The following is a 17,607-nucleotide window of genomic DNA, read 5'->3' as shown; positions in this document are numbered from 1 at the left end:
AAATTTTGGTTTCACACCAAAACTTTTTGTGTTGGGATTTTTTTTGTTTTTGCCAAGTCCTTCTTCATCTCAACAAAAAAAAAATCATTCATGTCTAGAGAAAAAGGTCAAATTCTTTTCCACTCGATGTATTGATCTCAAACCCAGACTAGGCACAGCTCCGGCGACGCTTCTATTCTGGCAATCCCAAGCCTCTGCTTTCTGCGAAACCCTATGACGTTGGAGGTGAAGAAGACCTGCTACTCTTCAATGGCAGAAGTAGAGAACACTAATTCTATCCGGTCTCAGAAGACGAGATGGCAAGCTACGAGCCTGGAGACGGGTAGAACTTCTTTCCGCCTCTCTCTGTCTGTTCGATTCGATCTCATATATATTTCTCCATCGCTGCTTCTCTGTCTATTTCAAGTCTCCGTTGATTCTTCTTCTTCGTCGGGTAATGATTTTATTTGGATTTCACCATCATCGGTTGTTTCTCTGTATAATTTGCTTTCAAATCCAATTCGCTAGGATTTCTGTTTCCTCGCGCAAAGCTTCTCTGCAGTTGACAGTTTAGTAGACTGAAGAAGTGAAAAAGCACATTTCTTTCTCTAAATGTTTCACTTAGGGACTATTGATTCAGTTACTCCAAGAGACCTGATGCAACTGCAGATTTGAGTGGTGCTATTGAGGTTTGTCACTCTTACTATACCTGTCGAGTTACTTGTTTTACTACCGAAGAGCATAGCTTAGTAGCCATTTTCATGTTGACAGGCTGGAAACAAGGAGGACATTGAGAAGTACAGCAAATGAACTGTGAAGTATTATAACCATCCACTTCAAAGCAATTGAACCAAGTACTCTTATTAGTACATCTACAATATCCACTCTCCAGATTGCAGAACAATCTTCGCTCTGTGGTTGCTGTACAGACTTCGGAGTTGCTCTATAATCAGGCAAGTCTCTTTCATATCTCTTTGTAGATTTGTTGTTTATATGAAATGGCTTTGTAGATGCCTATATGTTTTCAGTGGCTTTGTTTGTTCATTGAGTTCTAAAGGTTGTCACTTTAATGGTGTTTGTTGTGTAGGGGAATGATTCTACTCTTTTTAGCCTCTCCTTCTAGTTTTCTCTGCTCTAATAATCTTCAAAGACTTAAATTCATTGTTGATAATCACTTATATACAAGGATGTATCAGTAACTACTCTGCCCTTGTTAAATCTCCTTCACACTTGTCGTGTCCTTGTGAGATTCTGTAAACGTTGATAAATCTGTGTCTTGTATTTTCAATAGGTTGATAAATTTATGTCTAGTTTGGAACAATGACAAAGCTTTTAGGGATAGATTTTTCAGTAACTTCAATTCTTATTTGGGTGTCTTGCTGTCTTTCTTGGATAACAGTGTGAAAGTTATGGTTTCGTTTTATGTGTTTCAGGACATTTGAGAAAGAGAAGCTGAGGAGCGAGAAGCTTTTTTTACTAGAATTAAGTTAGTTTCTTTGATTTTTTATTTGAATGATTAGGTTAGGAAGGACTTATAAGGATACAAGTCTGATGACGAGTACTTAATATATGTATGTTTCAGATTTATGTTTAAAAATTAGATTATCATTTATATTTATAAAGTTAATGATATTTTATTTTCTCAAATCCTCTAAAACCCCTAACTTTCAAATATTTCATTATAAAATCTAAAAATGACACAAAAAGTAATATGATAAAAAGAAAACCTAACACTAATAATAAACTAGAAAAAGAAAGAAAAAGTACATTTTTACATTAAGTTTTAAACCCTAAACATGCCCTAAACCCTAAATACATACCTCAAAGCCTATATCCTAAATACAAATTTCAACAAAATATTTTTAAACTTGAATTAAAACTCTAAATTTAGTCATTTCAGAAAACTTAATCTTGACTATATATTGATTTCAAATTCCAAACCATACTTACATACCCTACATCTATTAAAAGTTAGGGGTTTTAGAGGATTGGGAAATAAAAATATCGTTAACTCTAATGAAATACCATTACAAAATATTACTAAAATTATGTATTTTGGAAATTTAATAAAATATAAATTTATATTTAGATTAAATTGCATATCTAAACTCTAAACATATAATCCAAACTTTGTATCATACTTCAAACCCTAAACCCTAACACTTGAAGTTAGTTTCTTAAAACTTCAATCTTAAACTTAAGATCAATTTAAAATAATTTTAAAATTTAATCTTAGATTTCTATTTAAACCACAAACACTAAATATTAAATCTACACCGTATATCTAATACCCTAAAACCCGTCCTATATACAAAATCACAAATCTAATATTTTCAAACTATAATATAAATTTTAACTCAAACTTCAAGTCTACATCAAAACTCAACCCATATACATAACTCTAAATATAAACCCAAAACACTATATATCCAAACTCTAAACTTATTAATCATTGTTAATTTTATATTATTAGTTTTACTTAACGTAAAATTGCTTATAAAATGAAATCTAATCATTTTGTTAACTTTATATCATTATTAGTTATAATTGTAAATGTATTATTTAATTGTTACATAATATCTAGAGTTATACATTTTTAAATAATTATAAATAAATGAAAAGACAATTTCTGTTAGCTTTTTTGGGGCCTTTGATTGATTTTGATCCAAAGGCTCAGAATCTATATTTTTGTGATCTCCGTCCTTCGTTCTGATTGGTCGAAAATAATATGTATGGATTGCAAATCTTAGCCATGGATTAGATTAAATCAATGGACAAGATTGACTCTTGTTGTGTTTGTTCCATTCATCCTATTTTACTTATTATTTTTTTGCTTCTTCTTCTTCATTCATCTGTTTGTTCTCTCTCGAAACCAACCAACACGACAATTGTTTTTGCTTCTTCTTCTTCAAACCTTAAACTCATAATCCATGGATTAGACTAAGCAAGACGGTGTTACCAGCTGGAGTTTGTCCTCATCCGAAGCCTGAAGGTTACCAGCCGTGGAGGCGACGGCGTTTTATCTCCGTGTATGTCATAGTCTCTGTGTACACTGCGACATTCATTAGTCTAGGTTTAATGGATTCGTTTTATCTCTGTGTAGGTCATATTCTCATAGAAAGTCCTTGTCTTTGTCTCGATGCCATTCAAAGGAGATATCTTATCACCGGAGTCGGAACTAGCCGGAGTCGAAGAGAGAGTATAGTCGGAGATGTGTCAGATTCTGTAAGCGGAGGAAGACAGTGAGACGATGACACGGGAAGGAGAATTGTTGGAGGAGTTCATGATGGTGGATGATGGAAGAGCACAGCAGAGGCGGAGGTGAAGCTCTATGGCAAGAGGCGGAGATGGAGCGAAGAGTTAGGGATTTTTAGGGTTAATTTTTTTGGTTAATATTTGGTTTACGGTTAACCAATTTTGTTTTAGTGTTGTTTTGGTTCAGTGTGTAAACTGATTTATTGGTAAACAGATTATAATTAATAAAATGAAATTTATTTATTTTGTTTATAAATTAATTCTTGATTTTTTAATCATTTGTTTTTAGTTAATTAGTTTAATCAATTAATTTAATTAATTTAATAAATTAATAAATTTAATCTCTTATTATTTAATTTTTAACTATAACGTTATATTGTGTCATTATAAAATATATTATGGCACAGGAAAAACGCCATATAAAAATATGTAATAACAAAATAAGACGCTATTAAAATAGTTTAATATAGCATACGATCAATGCTACAATATCATTATTTTTTTAGCACACGAAAATGCTATGATAGAGGGGAGGTCTATTATAGCTGCGGCTGTCACGGCGTTCTTCGAAACGCTACGAAAAACTCTATAATAGCGTTTTTCGGATGCTACTAATACCGATTTTTTTAGTGCATACAACCAGGCAGTTCCATACGTATAAGAGACAAGACTAAACAGAAAGATTAAGCTAATGAGAGAGCCTTACATCTTTTAGCCATCTCAAAAAGTGAGCTTGGGAGAGCTTGAGTGAGAGAAGCTTGGGAGAGCTTGAGACCTGCACAAAACAGAAAGATTAAGCAATGAGAACATGAAGTTTATGACTTATATACAAGCAACAGTATAGAGGCTTGAGACAGAACACGACTTTTAAAAATCATCTGAATCAGTCTCAAGAAACAGTGTGAGCTTGAGAGAGAGAGCTGAGTCTCTCACCGTAAACTTGGAGAGGCGTGGGAGAAGAGAGAGAGAGAAGCTGGAGAGTGTGAGCTTGAAGAAGAGAGCCTGCAAAAAAGATAGAAAAGGAACAAACTTTAAGTACAGTGGTAATGCAACAAGCTCTTTTCATGTCAATGAGACAAAGTCTCGGAAGTACAAACAGAAACCATAACCAACAAGATTGATAAGACATCAGTACTTATAATACAGCCTTTGAACTAACAAAAAGGTAGATTGTGAGTAAATAACATACGCTGGCTTTGAAAGAGATCACCAAGCGCACGGTAGAGTGGAGCAGCTGCGGGTGGTTTTAGGCAAAGAGCCGTACGTGTTGTTGAAATATTCTCACTGTACGTGTTGTGAATATGCTTCTTCAAGCGAGCATCCAACAAATGCACATATTCATACAATGGGCGTTTTAAGTAATTTTTCAGACAGGTTTCAAACAGAGAATGGGACTATTACCTCAAAGAGAGAAATCTCGAGATCGGAGAACAGAGAGATGCGTTGGAGATCGAGAGAGAGAGAGATGTGAGAGGAAGTAGGTTGGATCTTTCTTTACATGCAAAAAGAATCATGAAAAGAAGAATAATCAGTATCATTTTAATACAGAGTTGTGGAGAGACATATAGCAACAGAGAAGAACATCAAAATCAGTATCATTTTAATACAGAGTTGTGGAGAGACAGAGATAGAAAGAAGAAGATTAAAAAAGTTCAAACAAGTAAGGACATAAACAGTCTGATAGAAGAAGTGCAGAACCAAACGCAAAAGACAACACAAGAGAGCCATCACTAGCATCAAGCACAACAACATAAACGACATCACTAGCAACCACATCAAACAGTCTGATACTCAACACCTACGGCATCAAACAAGGAACTTAAAAACGAGACGTATAGCAAAAGCAACAAACGAGAACGTATAGCAAAAGCAACTTGAGTTGTTGAACTTACCCAGAAACAGAGTGAGCTTTGGGAGAGCTTGAGTGAGAGAAGCTTGGGAGAGCTTGAGACCTGCAAACACCAAACAAGAGAAACTCATCAAACATATGAATAGCAAAACCCAACAAAGACATGAGCTTTATGTAAGAGGAACTCACGAACCGAGGATGAAGAGCTTGAGAGAGATGGAGAGCTCGAGATGCGTTGGAGATGGAGAGAGGGTCGAGAGCTTGAGAGAGGTGTAGAGCTTGAAGATGCGTTGGAGATGGAGAGAGGTCGAGAGCTTGAGAGAGGAGAGCTTGAGAGAGGTGGAGAGCGAGCTTGAGATGTGTTGGAGATGGAGAGAGGGTCGAGAGTTCTGAAGAGATGGAGAGCTCCAGATGTCTGTGGAGGAGACGAGGGAGCTCAGACCAGAAGCTCAGACCACTATTTGAACAAAGGGTTCGGTAAAAAGATAAAAATATATCGATCAATGTTTATCAAGACAAGAACACTTTGGTTCTCAGAAAACAATACCCAATAGACAAGAAACAACACTTAGCATTCTAAACAGTAGTAAGAAAACAAAACCCCAGAAAAGGAGAGAGCTTAGAGAAGAGTGAGATGAGATGAGCTTCAAGAGAGAGGTGGAGAGCTTGAGAGAGGTGGGAGAACGAGCTTGAGATGCGTTGGAGATGGAGAGAGGGTCGAGAGCTTGAGAGAGATGGAGAGCTCCAGATGCGTTGGAAATGGAGAGAGGGTCGAGAGCTTGAGAGAGGAGGAGAGCGAGCTTGAGATGCGTTGGAAATGGAGAGAGCTCTAGATGCGTCTATGGAGGAGACGAGGGAGCTCGAGAGGCGTCGTCTGTGGAGGAGAAAGAAGAAAGCTCGATATGGGTTTGGTCGAAGCTCAAAGAGAGGTCTAAGCTCGAGGACGAAGAAGATGAGAGAGCTTGAGGTCTGAGTCTATCGATAAGAGAGAGAGAGCACGAAGTCTTCGTCAATCGGAGAAGAGAGAGAGCTCGAGGTCTGTGTCCTGCATCTATCGGAACAAGTGCGCCACTTGCCCCTATATCTCGAACATCAATCTTCGAAGGACCTGTTTTTAAAACAGAAGAAAAAGAAAAAAATATTTAAGTGAGAAAATAAGTAAAAGACAAGAAAACCATAGGAAACTTGACATATTTACGAGTTTTACCTGGTTCTATTTTCGGCTATAACCGATCTAAATTGAAGAGCGAAACCTAAACCATAAATCATTGATAAATCGAAGAAACCAAACCAAATCAACCTGGTTCAGCTAATTTTTGAATCGGTTCCCATCCATCTATTTACTTAACAGTTTTCCATAAACCCTTCAGTTTCTTCGATTTCTTGTGCCGCCTTCTTCCCCCCCCTTTCCCCATTTTCAAACGCTAGAGAACCCAAATCAATTTTCCGTTCCATTCAACTTGCTCTCTCTTTGTTGGGAAGTTCCGTAGATCGAAGATGGTTGAAACAAGAGGAGGAGAGAAGAGGAAAGAGATTCCGAGAAAAGAAGCAGAGAGTAAGACAAAGAAGAAAAAAACGGTGAAAACGAAGGAGACGGCGGAAGAATCTTCGACGGTGCCGATGAACTACCCTCTTGGAAGCTGCGGCGGCTGTTGTGTCTGAAGGGAACAAAGGTGCGCCGAAACGGAAACTGAAGTTCCGCCAGTTTCCGCCGTCAGGGAAGAAGAAGAGGAAGCTAATGTGGAAGAAAGAAGAGGAAGACGGCGACCCAGACGGAAAGGAAAACGCCGAGGAAGACGGCGAGGAAGATGAGGAAGACGGCGAGGACGATGAGGAAGACGGCGATGGTGAGAAAGAAGGCTCCGACGACGAGGAAGACGGTGATGGTGAGAAAGAAGGCTCCGACGAGGAAGACATCGAGGGAACAAAGGACGGCGAGGAAGACGGTGATGGTGAGAAAGAAGGCTCCGAGGAGGACGATGAGGCGCATGAAAGTGGAGAGGACGAGGCGCGTGAAAGCGGAGATGGCAAAGATGCGTCTGCATCGGATGTAAACGGTGACGAGGTTTTAGGAGACAAGGATAAAGACATGGAGGAGGAAACATCAGCACCAGAGTCCACACCAGAGATCGAAGAAGAGAGAGAGACGGATGAGGTAAGAATTTAGAATTTAGGAATCAATTATGGTGAAGGAAAACTAGGGAGTTATGAGTATAACTGTATGGAACAACTGTAAAACTAGTAATACTAAGGAATTAAAAACTAGTAATACTAGGGAGTCTAACTTACAACTGCTAGAACTAACATTATTGATAAAACTAGTAATACTTAGGTATACAAAGAAAACTAGGAGTATAAAACTAGTAATACTTAACTCGAATAAGGAATAATAGGAGTTATGGATATAGGAGTTATGTAAACTTGGTAAAACAATATTGAATCACTGACGTACAACTACATGTTAATTGCAGGAAGTTGAGGAAACCGAGGCAGTCAAGCCAACTAGGATGTTCTTCTATGTATCGGAGTACAAGAAACAAATCAAGCTAGGGACAAGATGTATGATAGCAGACGTTATCGAGACGTTTTTTGTCACTGAGCCCAGAGGCAACTAATCGAGAGAGAGGAGTGGTTTCAGGAGCATCCACAATTCTGTCACTTGTTCCACAAGCAACTGGGATGCAAAAGCCCAAGGAGTTCACTAGGAGGGGAGAAGAAGAGTTCAAACCACAAGGTTCAGGGGAATTGGATGCTGCTACTGCATACTGCTGATGTTCAGAAGATGAGAGAGAAGTGTGGTTTGTTGTCAATGGTGTTCCCATCCGTATGGGCTGTGGGAACACACATTGATATCAGGCCTAAACTGCCGCAACTATCCTCTCGGATACAAGGAAGATGGGTGGATAAATAAATTGTGAAGCGTCATGTCAAAGAACGGCGAATCAACAAGGTTGGAGGATGTGAAAGCAAAAGCTGTTGGCAATGGGAGGCCACAAAGACGCGCTGAAGATGATGGTTCTGTTCTTTTTAGGAAGTGTTGTTTGTGCCCAAACGAAAGTCAGTCCTGGAGCCAATGATGTATTGGATTTTTTCCAAAGAGCTGTCGATGATCTTGGATACTGCAAGACCACCATGGAAGTACCTTTCCATTATATGGGGAGATACTCTTGATGTATATGGTGAAAGGAGATTCTCACACAATGGATGTCTTCGGAGGATTGGTGAAAAGAGAAGAACGCTATGGCCTTCCACTTCCGGGTTTCTGTATTCCACTGAGGTAAGTAATAAAAAATTTAGAAAATTATCTACAGTAGTATTGTTTTTTTGACTTTTAATGTGGGTTTTGTAGCGTCTTGCTTTCGAGGCAATCACCTCCACCGGATTAGAAGTTACAGAACCGGTTTGAAGGAGCGATCCAGAATGTCCGAGGATGTACGGTCAAAGTTCAAAAAGACAGAAGATGAAACGGGTTTCCCTCTATCAAGGTTAATCAAGAACTGGATAAGATAAAGGTACATGTTCTTTCCTACCAAGTTCATTCGTAATCGGGATATAAAGTAGGTGAAACTGGGAGAACTATGTAAAACTAGGTATTCTAGATAGGTAAAACTTGGAGAACTATGTAAAACTAGGTAATCTAGATAGGTAAAACTATGAGAACTGTTTTTAATTAATCTTTGTGTCAGCCACGGGAAATCGACAGCATCGTGCCTACCTTGAATGATGATGAAGAAAGAGGCTTTTTGGCTGATGTATGGGAGAGAGATGAGACAACGACAAGCCTGATATTGCTGTGGACAGCTGGATTCAGCGTATCAATGAAGGATAACACAGTCTTTTTCGAAGACATGTATGAAGAAGACATGGAAGCTCGGAAAGCAACTGCAGCAGCACAGGCAGTCCTTGAAGACGTTGCGCCATTTGAAGAAGTGGCAGAACAGAAGAAGATGTTGGAGGACTTGGTCAAGCTCGTGAAAAGTTGGAAATAAGCTGGAGACCGTGTTGGCGAGGCAGAACGTCATTGAGGAAAGGTTGGCCACGGTTGAGGGGTAAGAGAAGGGAAAGAAGGGATGATCTAAGAAGAACTGAAGTAGTAGTTGTTTTTTTTATTATGTTAGGTGTTTTTCTTTTTATATTTCATCGGATGGATTATGTACTTAATTAAATCGATCCACGCTTTCGGATATGTACTTTAATTAATCTTTTTGTCTACGTATAGTGATAACTTTACCTAAAAACCTAGCATAGATCCAAAATGAAAATGCTCCACAAAAAGACAATTTGTATCTTGAGATCCATAAATGAAGAACAAAACAAGGAACTAACTATACATCAAAAGAAGACAAAAAACAAACTTTACAAAAAACAAAAAACAAAAAACAAAAACAAAAACAAACTATCCATCAAGCTTGGCCAAGTGGTTGTTTCCATGCTTTTGTGGAAAGAAGAGTGACACCATTCTTCTTGGAACTCCATGAGCATTGACAAATTAGAAAAAGGAATGAAGGAGAGAGAGAGAGAGAGGAATCCGAGAGAGAAAGGAAGAAGGAGAGAGAGAGAGAGAGAGAGAGAGAGAGAGAGAGAGAGAGAGAGAGAGAGAGAGAGAGAGAGAGAGAGAGAGAGAGAGAGAGAGAGAGAGAGAGAGAGAGAGAGAGAGAGAGAGAGAGAGAGAGAGAGAGAGAGAGAGAGAGAGAGAGAGAGAGAGAGAGAGAGAGAGAGAGAGAGAGAGGAATCCGAGAGAAAGGAATGGAAAGGAATCCTCTTGGAACTCTTCAAAATTTTGGTTTGAAAAAAAAAATATTAGGCGCCAAACGAAATATTCATTTCTCTCCCAAAGATTCGTTGTTAGTTATACCAAATATACTGGTGTTAAGAAATTTTTTTCATAGTTATATTTTTGGTGATTTCTAACAAATTTAGTGTTACTAACCCTTTCAAATTTTTTTTAAGTTTTACTTTCGATTTAATTACTTTTAAATGTTACCCAGGATATACTATGTATAAATATTACGGTTGTAATAAAATTTTAAAATGTTATTGATCATCACGATCTTTGTTGAGAAAGTGTGAGTAGAAACTCAAGGTTTGTATTGACTATGTTTCGAGTTTTTAAAAAAATCTATTTGTTTTTGGTAAAACACGTTTGAATATATGTTAGAGTCGAGGAATCAAGATGTACAACTATGGTACACAAGTTTTGATATAAATAACACTAATTTCTCTTAAAAACAAAACACATAGTATTACCAAGCAGATAATCAAGTTTTACGCAGTTTTACACAGAAAACAAGTTTTACAAAGTTTTACCAAACAGAACCCGAGCCATACATCACAAATAACCAACTTTCAGGCTGTCGCCTCACTGCCATTTCCAAATAACAAAAAATTGAAACCATAGTTTTGCCTTGGCCGCCTTTTGTCCTGTGTCTTTTTATGCCGTTCGCCACAAGATGGATGCCTTTTAACTCTTTTCCTTCCCTTCCGCGTGATTCGATCGGGAGGTATGATCTGAACCTCTCTGATATGATCAGGTACATTCCACGAAGACATGTCTGGAACTACATAAAGCGTCCTTGAATATGCTAATGCCCACATTTCCGCCCAGTAGTATCGGGAGCAGAGCTCATGATATACAATGTGGATATCACGGTGCCTGCCAACGCCGCCATCAACGTCATTTGTGTAATATATGTAAGCAGCCAGTCCGTGCAGACAAGGAAACTTCTCATAGTCCCACACTTTACAAGAACATGATTTTGTAACCAAGCTTGCCAAATACATATTTCAATCATTGCCGGTGATCTCGTATTCAAGCTCGTAACTATTAAGCTCCCGCACAGGCAGCGTTCGTGCAACAGCCCATAGATCGTGCAAGTAGTTCTCAACAAGAGGCACCAGTTTCGTTTCGAGCGACCCAGAAGCAGCATCCTTCCGATGTTGATTAAACCAATCAGAGAATGTCCTGATGATACAATCCAGCATTGGTATTAAGGCCCACCTCCTTGCCTCTTTAAACACATTGTTCATTGATTCCACACTGTTGCTTGTGTCCAACTTGTACCTGTCACGTGGAAAAAAAAACTCTAGCCCATTTGTCTTTCTCGGTGTGCTCCTCCACATACTGCCAAGCCGAAGGATATCTTCTCTTAAATGACTCGTAAGCAGCGTTGAAGTCACCCACCGTGTAATATCTGCCCAGCTCCATGAATCTATGCCCGACTACATCTCTGTTGACGTTGCAAGCATGCCCTTTCACATTTTCCTTCAAATGCCATAAACAATGACCATGGTGAGCCTGTGGATACACGTTTCCTATAGCGAAGATCAGGCTCTGATTTCTGTCAGTCATGAAAACCAGTTCTGAAGAGTCTGGTATAGCTCTTTTTAGGTTCTCGAAAAACCAAGTCCAGCTAGCATGATTCTCTCCGTCTAGCACTGCAAACGCAAGTGGATAATGGTGACGATTAGGATCTTGAGCTTTTGCGAAAACAAGAACACCCCCATATCCGTTCTTAAGCCATGTCGCGTCAACGATTATCACTTTCCTCATTACTGCGCAATCCTTCAATGCAAGCTCCCAAGGCTATGAACAGATACTTGAATTTACCTGCCTCATCCAGTTCAAACAGGTTTTTGTTCCCGGATTCACTTGCTCTACCATGTGCAAATAGCAATTCATCATCTTGTAGCTATCTTCTGGACTACCACGTCGTTCACAAGCCGCCAGATTCTTCCCACGCAACGCTGTAGAATACGATATCATGACACCAAGATGGAACTTAACGAGACCCGTCATCACTTTCGGAGTTGGAGTTTCAATGTCTCCTGGATATTGCTCAGTCAAAAATGCTGACACTAGTTCTGCAGACCCTCTTCTCTTATCGTTGCTGTTACTTTGGCTACTCTGTAAGCATGTATGCATCTTCGTGTAGCTTCTAATGGAGAAAATTTCAGTCTCACCAATCCTTGCAGCTCGTAATCCCCATTTACAGTTAGGCTGCGAACATCTTACCACCAATCGGTTACGATCAGAATTTTTAGTGATATAATGATAGCATTCAGCAAATGCAGTTCTATCGACCATCTCATGAACTGCCTTCTTACTTGGAAATTCGTCATGCTTACTCAAACTCAACCCATCACCCCACTCCTCTATATATTTTGCAGATTCTATAGCAGGTGGCTGTTCAGCATATTTTTCAGCAGTTGGAACAATTGTATCAGTCTCCGCAGTGGTAGCAGTCTCCGCAGCGGTACCAGTCTCCGCAGCGGTACCAGTCTCCGCAGCGGTACCAGTCTTCGCAGCGGTTCCAGTCTCCGCAGCGGTACCAGTCTCCGCAGCGGTACCAGTCTCCGTTCCGGTTTCAGTCTCCACTCTGGTATCAGTCTCCATACCGGTCCCATTATCCATTCCGGTTTCAGTATCCACTCCGGTATCAGTCTCCACTCCGGTATCAGTCTGCATACCAATGCCATTCTCCAAACCAGTATCTGTCTCCATAAAAGCATCTTCCATTGTACCATTGTCTTTCTCACCCTCTATCACCTCGATATTTCCCTCCTTCTCTTCTACGTACAACGTTATGGCATTAGGTCCAATTTCATCCTCCAATGGCTCCAACTCTTCATAGTTCAAACCAACAGAACTTTTACACACAATCGAGAGTTTATCTACCGGTTCTGATATAACAGTAGTCTCCACAAGCAAAAGACTCCTTCGCTTCTCTTTATCCATGCCCGTTAGGTAAACATAAAGATCCTCATCATCAATAATATTGGAAGGTATCCCACATCCTACCACGACGATTGGATTGTAGCTCAATTCCAGTGTCTCCTTTGTTTCATCCAACCCAAGCTTCTTATAGATCCTCTCTTTTATCATTGACAAAGTAATTTTCTCCACTGATTTTGTTCATATTTATAGCGAAGATCTGCTCTTTGAATTTAAAATGTACGTTGACGTCATTTCTCGTTATATCCTGCCAAAAAATAGGACAAATTCAACAAACAGACTTCAGTTATCTACAGTTCTACAAGTTGTTCCGAGTTATTCCAAGTTAAACACAGTACTACCGGATGTTAATAGTTTTCCCAAGTAATACTCAGTTCTATCACTTGTCCGACGAACAAGACGATCTATGCTTTCCTCCCCTATTCCACTGCCAATTCACTCTCATTTTATACCAATTTACTATACTGATAGACCCAGACACGAATCAACCCAGACCCAGACTTCGATGAATGAAAGAACAAAGCGGAGAACACAACATACGGGCTCCTTTGACGGAATGCTCCTGCTGGAAGGGAGTATGGAAAGGACTCGTCTCTGACAACAAACGGCGGAGCTCCACTGTCTTTGGGAATACGAGCACGACCTGCGGGCAGAGGGAGGGAGGATCAATGGCGGATGGATCGAGAGAGAGAAGGAAGGAGAAGCCGCTCCCAATCCAATTAATTGGGAATTAATTGTTCTTGTTGGGTTTGTTTTTTTTAAACAAAACCAGACCAAGTTTCCAATCGAATCCTGTTGCAAACCCAAACCAATTCGACACACTTCCTAGATACCAGTTTCGGTTTTCAATCAAATTTTTTTTTATTGAACGAAGGGCAATTTCGACTTATCACATCGGTTTAATGAATCAGGGGCATAGGGGATTATGCAGACCCATAAGGGATTTGCCCATGAGATATAAGGGCAACCAAGCCTTTGTTTCTGCATCTATCGGAGAAGAGAGCTCGTGGTGGTGATCTGTGAATGGAAAAGAGAGCTTGTGGTGTGCTTTGAATCAAGAGAAGAGAAGATATGACTGCTGCGTCAATTGAGAAGAGGATGCGGCTGCGTCAATTGTTATGAGTCTTTTTGTTATTAAACCTAGGTTTATTGGTGAATATTGAAAGATATTAAGGGCAAAATTATAAATTACCTTTCCAGCCGCATCATTTACGCCGTGGACGCGAGATTTTTCGGCGTCAGACGCAGGTCTCGGCGTTAGACGCGGCGTCAGACGCAGCGGATCGACACAGGTACCAGCGTCAATCAAACGAACAAGATTTCCAAAAAAAATCGCCGCAGCCGTAGACGCAGGTACCTGCGGCGACCAAACGAACAGCACTCAAATGGAATTGAAGCAGTGGTGGGAGGCGACAAGGATGAGATAATGACAGAGGTAGAAGAAGCAGATGTTGATGACACAATGACGATTGACATGGAAACTATCGACGAACCATCAGAGACAATGACGACGGCTAGTGAGAGTGAGAAGCCAAGTGAAACCAGTTACGTATAATTCGTTTTTATTATTTTATTAGGCATGTTTTGTTTATTGTCTTGAATTGTTAATTTTTCTTGTCTTCTCTAGATGGTGCAGAACCATCATCGGATTCAATGGCTGCCGACGATATACTGTCTTGAACCATTCTTCTTAAAATATATTCGAAATTTAGTTATTTGAAATTTTAATTAAAATCAAATATAACTAAAAATCTAATTCGTTTTTAATCTATAAGCAAAAATAAAAAATTCTGTAAAATACTTTTAACAGTATCCAAAAATTTGTTTTCTCTATTATGTAGGTCCAACTTAATTTAATTTTCACATATATTCCAAATTTATAAATTAAAAAAATAAATTAAAAAATACTAATTTAATCACACAAACATTATTATAAAATTAGATAATATATAAATCTAATTTTTTTAACTTAATGATAAATTTTATTGTATAATCTACAACATTTTAATATTTAATAAAATTACTATGCTTCAATATATGTTTAGTTATTGTTAAAATGAAAAATAATTTTTATCATACTTTATTATTTTATAATCATAATTAATCAAATTAACATAATTATTATATTGAACTAAATATGATAAAACTAAATTAAAATGATATATTAATGTATTTTATTTTCATAAATAGAAATACTTATATTAAATAATATAATATGTTGTCAAATGGGCTAACATCAATAACATCAATATATACAACAATATATTAAAATAATATAAATGTATACAAATTAACATATCTTAAATTTATATATATACACCAATATATTATCTAAAATTAATAAGCATAAATAAATAAATATTTGGTTGACAAAACAAAATAATAAATAAATAAATATTAAATATATGATTAATATTAAAAATATATACCCATAATAATATAAACAAATATATAATATATATAATATATATATATATATATATATAAAAAATTAAAACCCCGCTCAATCGATTGAGCGGGTCAAAATCTAGTTGGTTATTAAACAAAACAAAGTCATCATGATTTCAGAGGAATATATTTGTCTACTAACCCAGCAAGAAGATTTCAGATAATACAATTTTTCATCACAGTATATACAATGAAAGCTATCATGTCAGAATGACCCAAAATCTAAACAGTAGTCTGCTTGATATAGTGGGGTTGATTGGAATACGATGCAGCTTTATTTATTATGTCGTAGATTTTTTTGTTTTTTCTGCCATAAGATTTTTGGTTGTAAGTTTGATGATATTTAATTATTTACTTGTAAAATTTTAAAGCCAAAACATAAGTGTTTAGAAATTTTAGTTTTAATAATATATTTGTTTAGAAAAAAAAATTCACAAAAAAAAGATTTGTGTTTTAAAGAAAATTTTGACTGCAGATTCTACAACACTTATATACCGATCATTAGCAATGTCACCAGGAGAGGATCATTCATCCCCCCCCCCAACAAAAGCATTTAGGGGGGTGTATTGAATAGAGAGTTTTAGGTGATTTGTATTAAAATGACAAATTTACTGTTATTCAAATATGAATTTTAAAAACTCATTTAAAATCCACTGTTATTGAACTTGACATTTCGTAAATTACTCTGAAATCCACTGTTATTGAAAATATTTTAAGTTGTGGAGTTTTAAAGTTTTGAGATGATTTTAGGGTGTTTGAGTGGAGTTTCTTACTTAAAAATAATAAAACTCAAGTTATTGTACTGGTTAGCTTGGTGGGGTTTCTCGGGTCTCTATATAAATACCTGAAAGAGTTAAAACAATGGTCCAGCGGAAGTGAATCCAGCAGGTTGACATCCTTAATCCAAATTGTACCAGAACCAATTTCAAAAGTTTAATGAACAAAAAATATTCGCCCAAAACCAATTGCCATAGCCGGATTAAATATTTGTATTGTCCTCCAGAATTTTATTACATTATTATGCCACAACTCTAAATTATAAAAATATTAAAAATTCTTAATAAACTTTTAAAATCAGATTCAATCATCTATTCAGCAATAAAAATGAGATACTGAAAAATACATTATTTTTAGAGAGAAAAAAAAATACTACTATGAATAAATAGTAAAAGACATGTCTTCTAAACTATATTACCTCCTTTTCTATTAAAAAAATTACTTTTGATGTTTTTACACATATTAACAAAATATATTAAGACTTGGGGGAAATTTCATAATGTTTATATTTATCGATTACCAATAACTTTAATTTAATAAATTCAATGTTTTTGAAGTGTATATTTTTTATTAACTAATTAAAAATTTATAGAATACATATGAAATTGATTTTTGTGAAACTATCTATCTATAATAATAAAGTAGAAGAGAAACTCTCCAAAATACGCCACATCAGCGAAGGGGGTTTCAAAATGCGACATGTGTCAAGCTTTTGTAGAGAGCTTTTTTCTTTTGTTTCGGTTATTTCTTTCGGTTGAAATAAGTATTTGTTCATTGTACTTTTATAAATTGTGTTTTTATAATTGAAATGGTTGTTATCGATGGAGTTTGTGAATTGATTGGGTTTCACTATTTTCATCTATCTGGTCTGCATTAATCTTAGGGTTATGACTCAGCCATCTTCTCCAGTTCGCCCGTGACTCTTTTTCCTCATCTTCTCCCACGAATAACATTTCTCTCCCTCTTAAACGGCGACTTTAATTTAATCATTAAATCTCACATCACCTCTCATCCCACCACGTCTCATTTATTTAAATTATGAATGCAATTTGTTCACTTTCTTTTTATAATAGATAAGTTTTGATATTGTACATTAGATATTAATATTTTTTGTTTCTTAAATTTATATTATTTCCGTGACTAACATAAATTTTATATTTATAGAATTTGTTCCCTTTCTTTTTGTAATAGATAACTTTTGATATTCTACATTAGATATTAACATTTTCTACTGCTTAAATTTATATTATCTTTTTCGTGATTAACATAAATCTTATATTTATAGAATCATGTAAACTTCAAGCTAATTTAGGTACGATTATATTTGTTAAAGTTTAACCAAATTTATCAACATTAGAAAACCAAAATTCAAAACCTCATGACTAACTTCAGACGATACCGTCTTAGTTTAAAGATTTTTGCTAACCACATATTATAATATTAATGTGTGGTTAAATTAATTGCTATGACGATTTATGATGTATGAGTGTGATTATTAATAAAAACTAATATAGTCGTCTAGTGCTTCACCTTAAAGAATACAACAATTCAGAGTCATCACGAGGTT

The 17,607-nt window shown here is 36.9% G+C and overlaps 1 protein-coding gene and 1 long non-coding RNA gene across 2 annotated transcripts in view; both read left to right on the top strand.

Annotated features, from left to right (window-relative positions):
- LOC108850276 (uncharacterized) overlaps positions 1-14,370 on the top strand; it is a 33,789-nt gene extending 19,419 nt beyond the window's left edge. The window contains exon 8 of the mRNA XM_057008053.1: positions 14,202-14,370. Coding sequence (XP_056864033.1) covers positions 14,202-14,370 — 169 coding nt within the window. The remainder of the gene's footprint in view (positions 1-14,201) is intronic.
- LOC130511566 (uncharacterized) lies at positions 222-845 on the top strand. The gene is made up of 3 exons (XR_008945070.1): positions 222-322; positions 605-668; positions 751-845. It is a non-coding gene; the product is annotated as an uncharacterized LOC130511566 (long non-coding RNA).
- Positions 14,371-17,607: the final 3,237 nt, after the last annotated feature.

This window comes from Raphanus sativus, chromosome 4, assembly GCF_000801105.2.
Source record: "Raphanus sativus cultivar WK10039 chromosome 4, ASM80110v3, whole genome shotgun sequence".
In the NCBI taxonomy this organism is placed as follows: domain Eukaryota; kingdom Viridiplantae; phylum Streptophyta; class Magnoliopsida; order Brassicales; family Brassicaceae; genus Raphanus; species Raphanus sativus.
The sequence above is the reverse complement of the archived record's forward strand: the minus strand, read 5'-3'. Positions and strand labels throughout refer to the sequence as shown.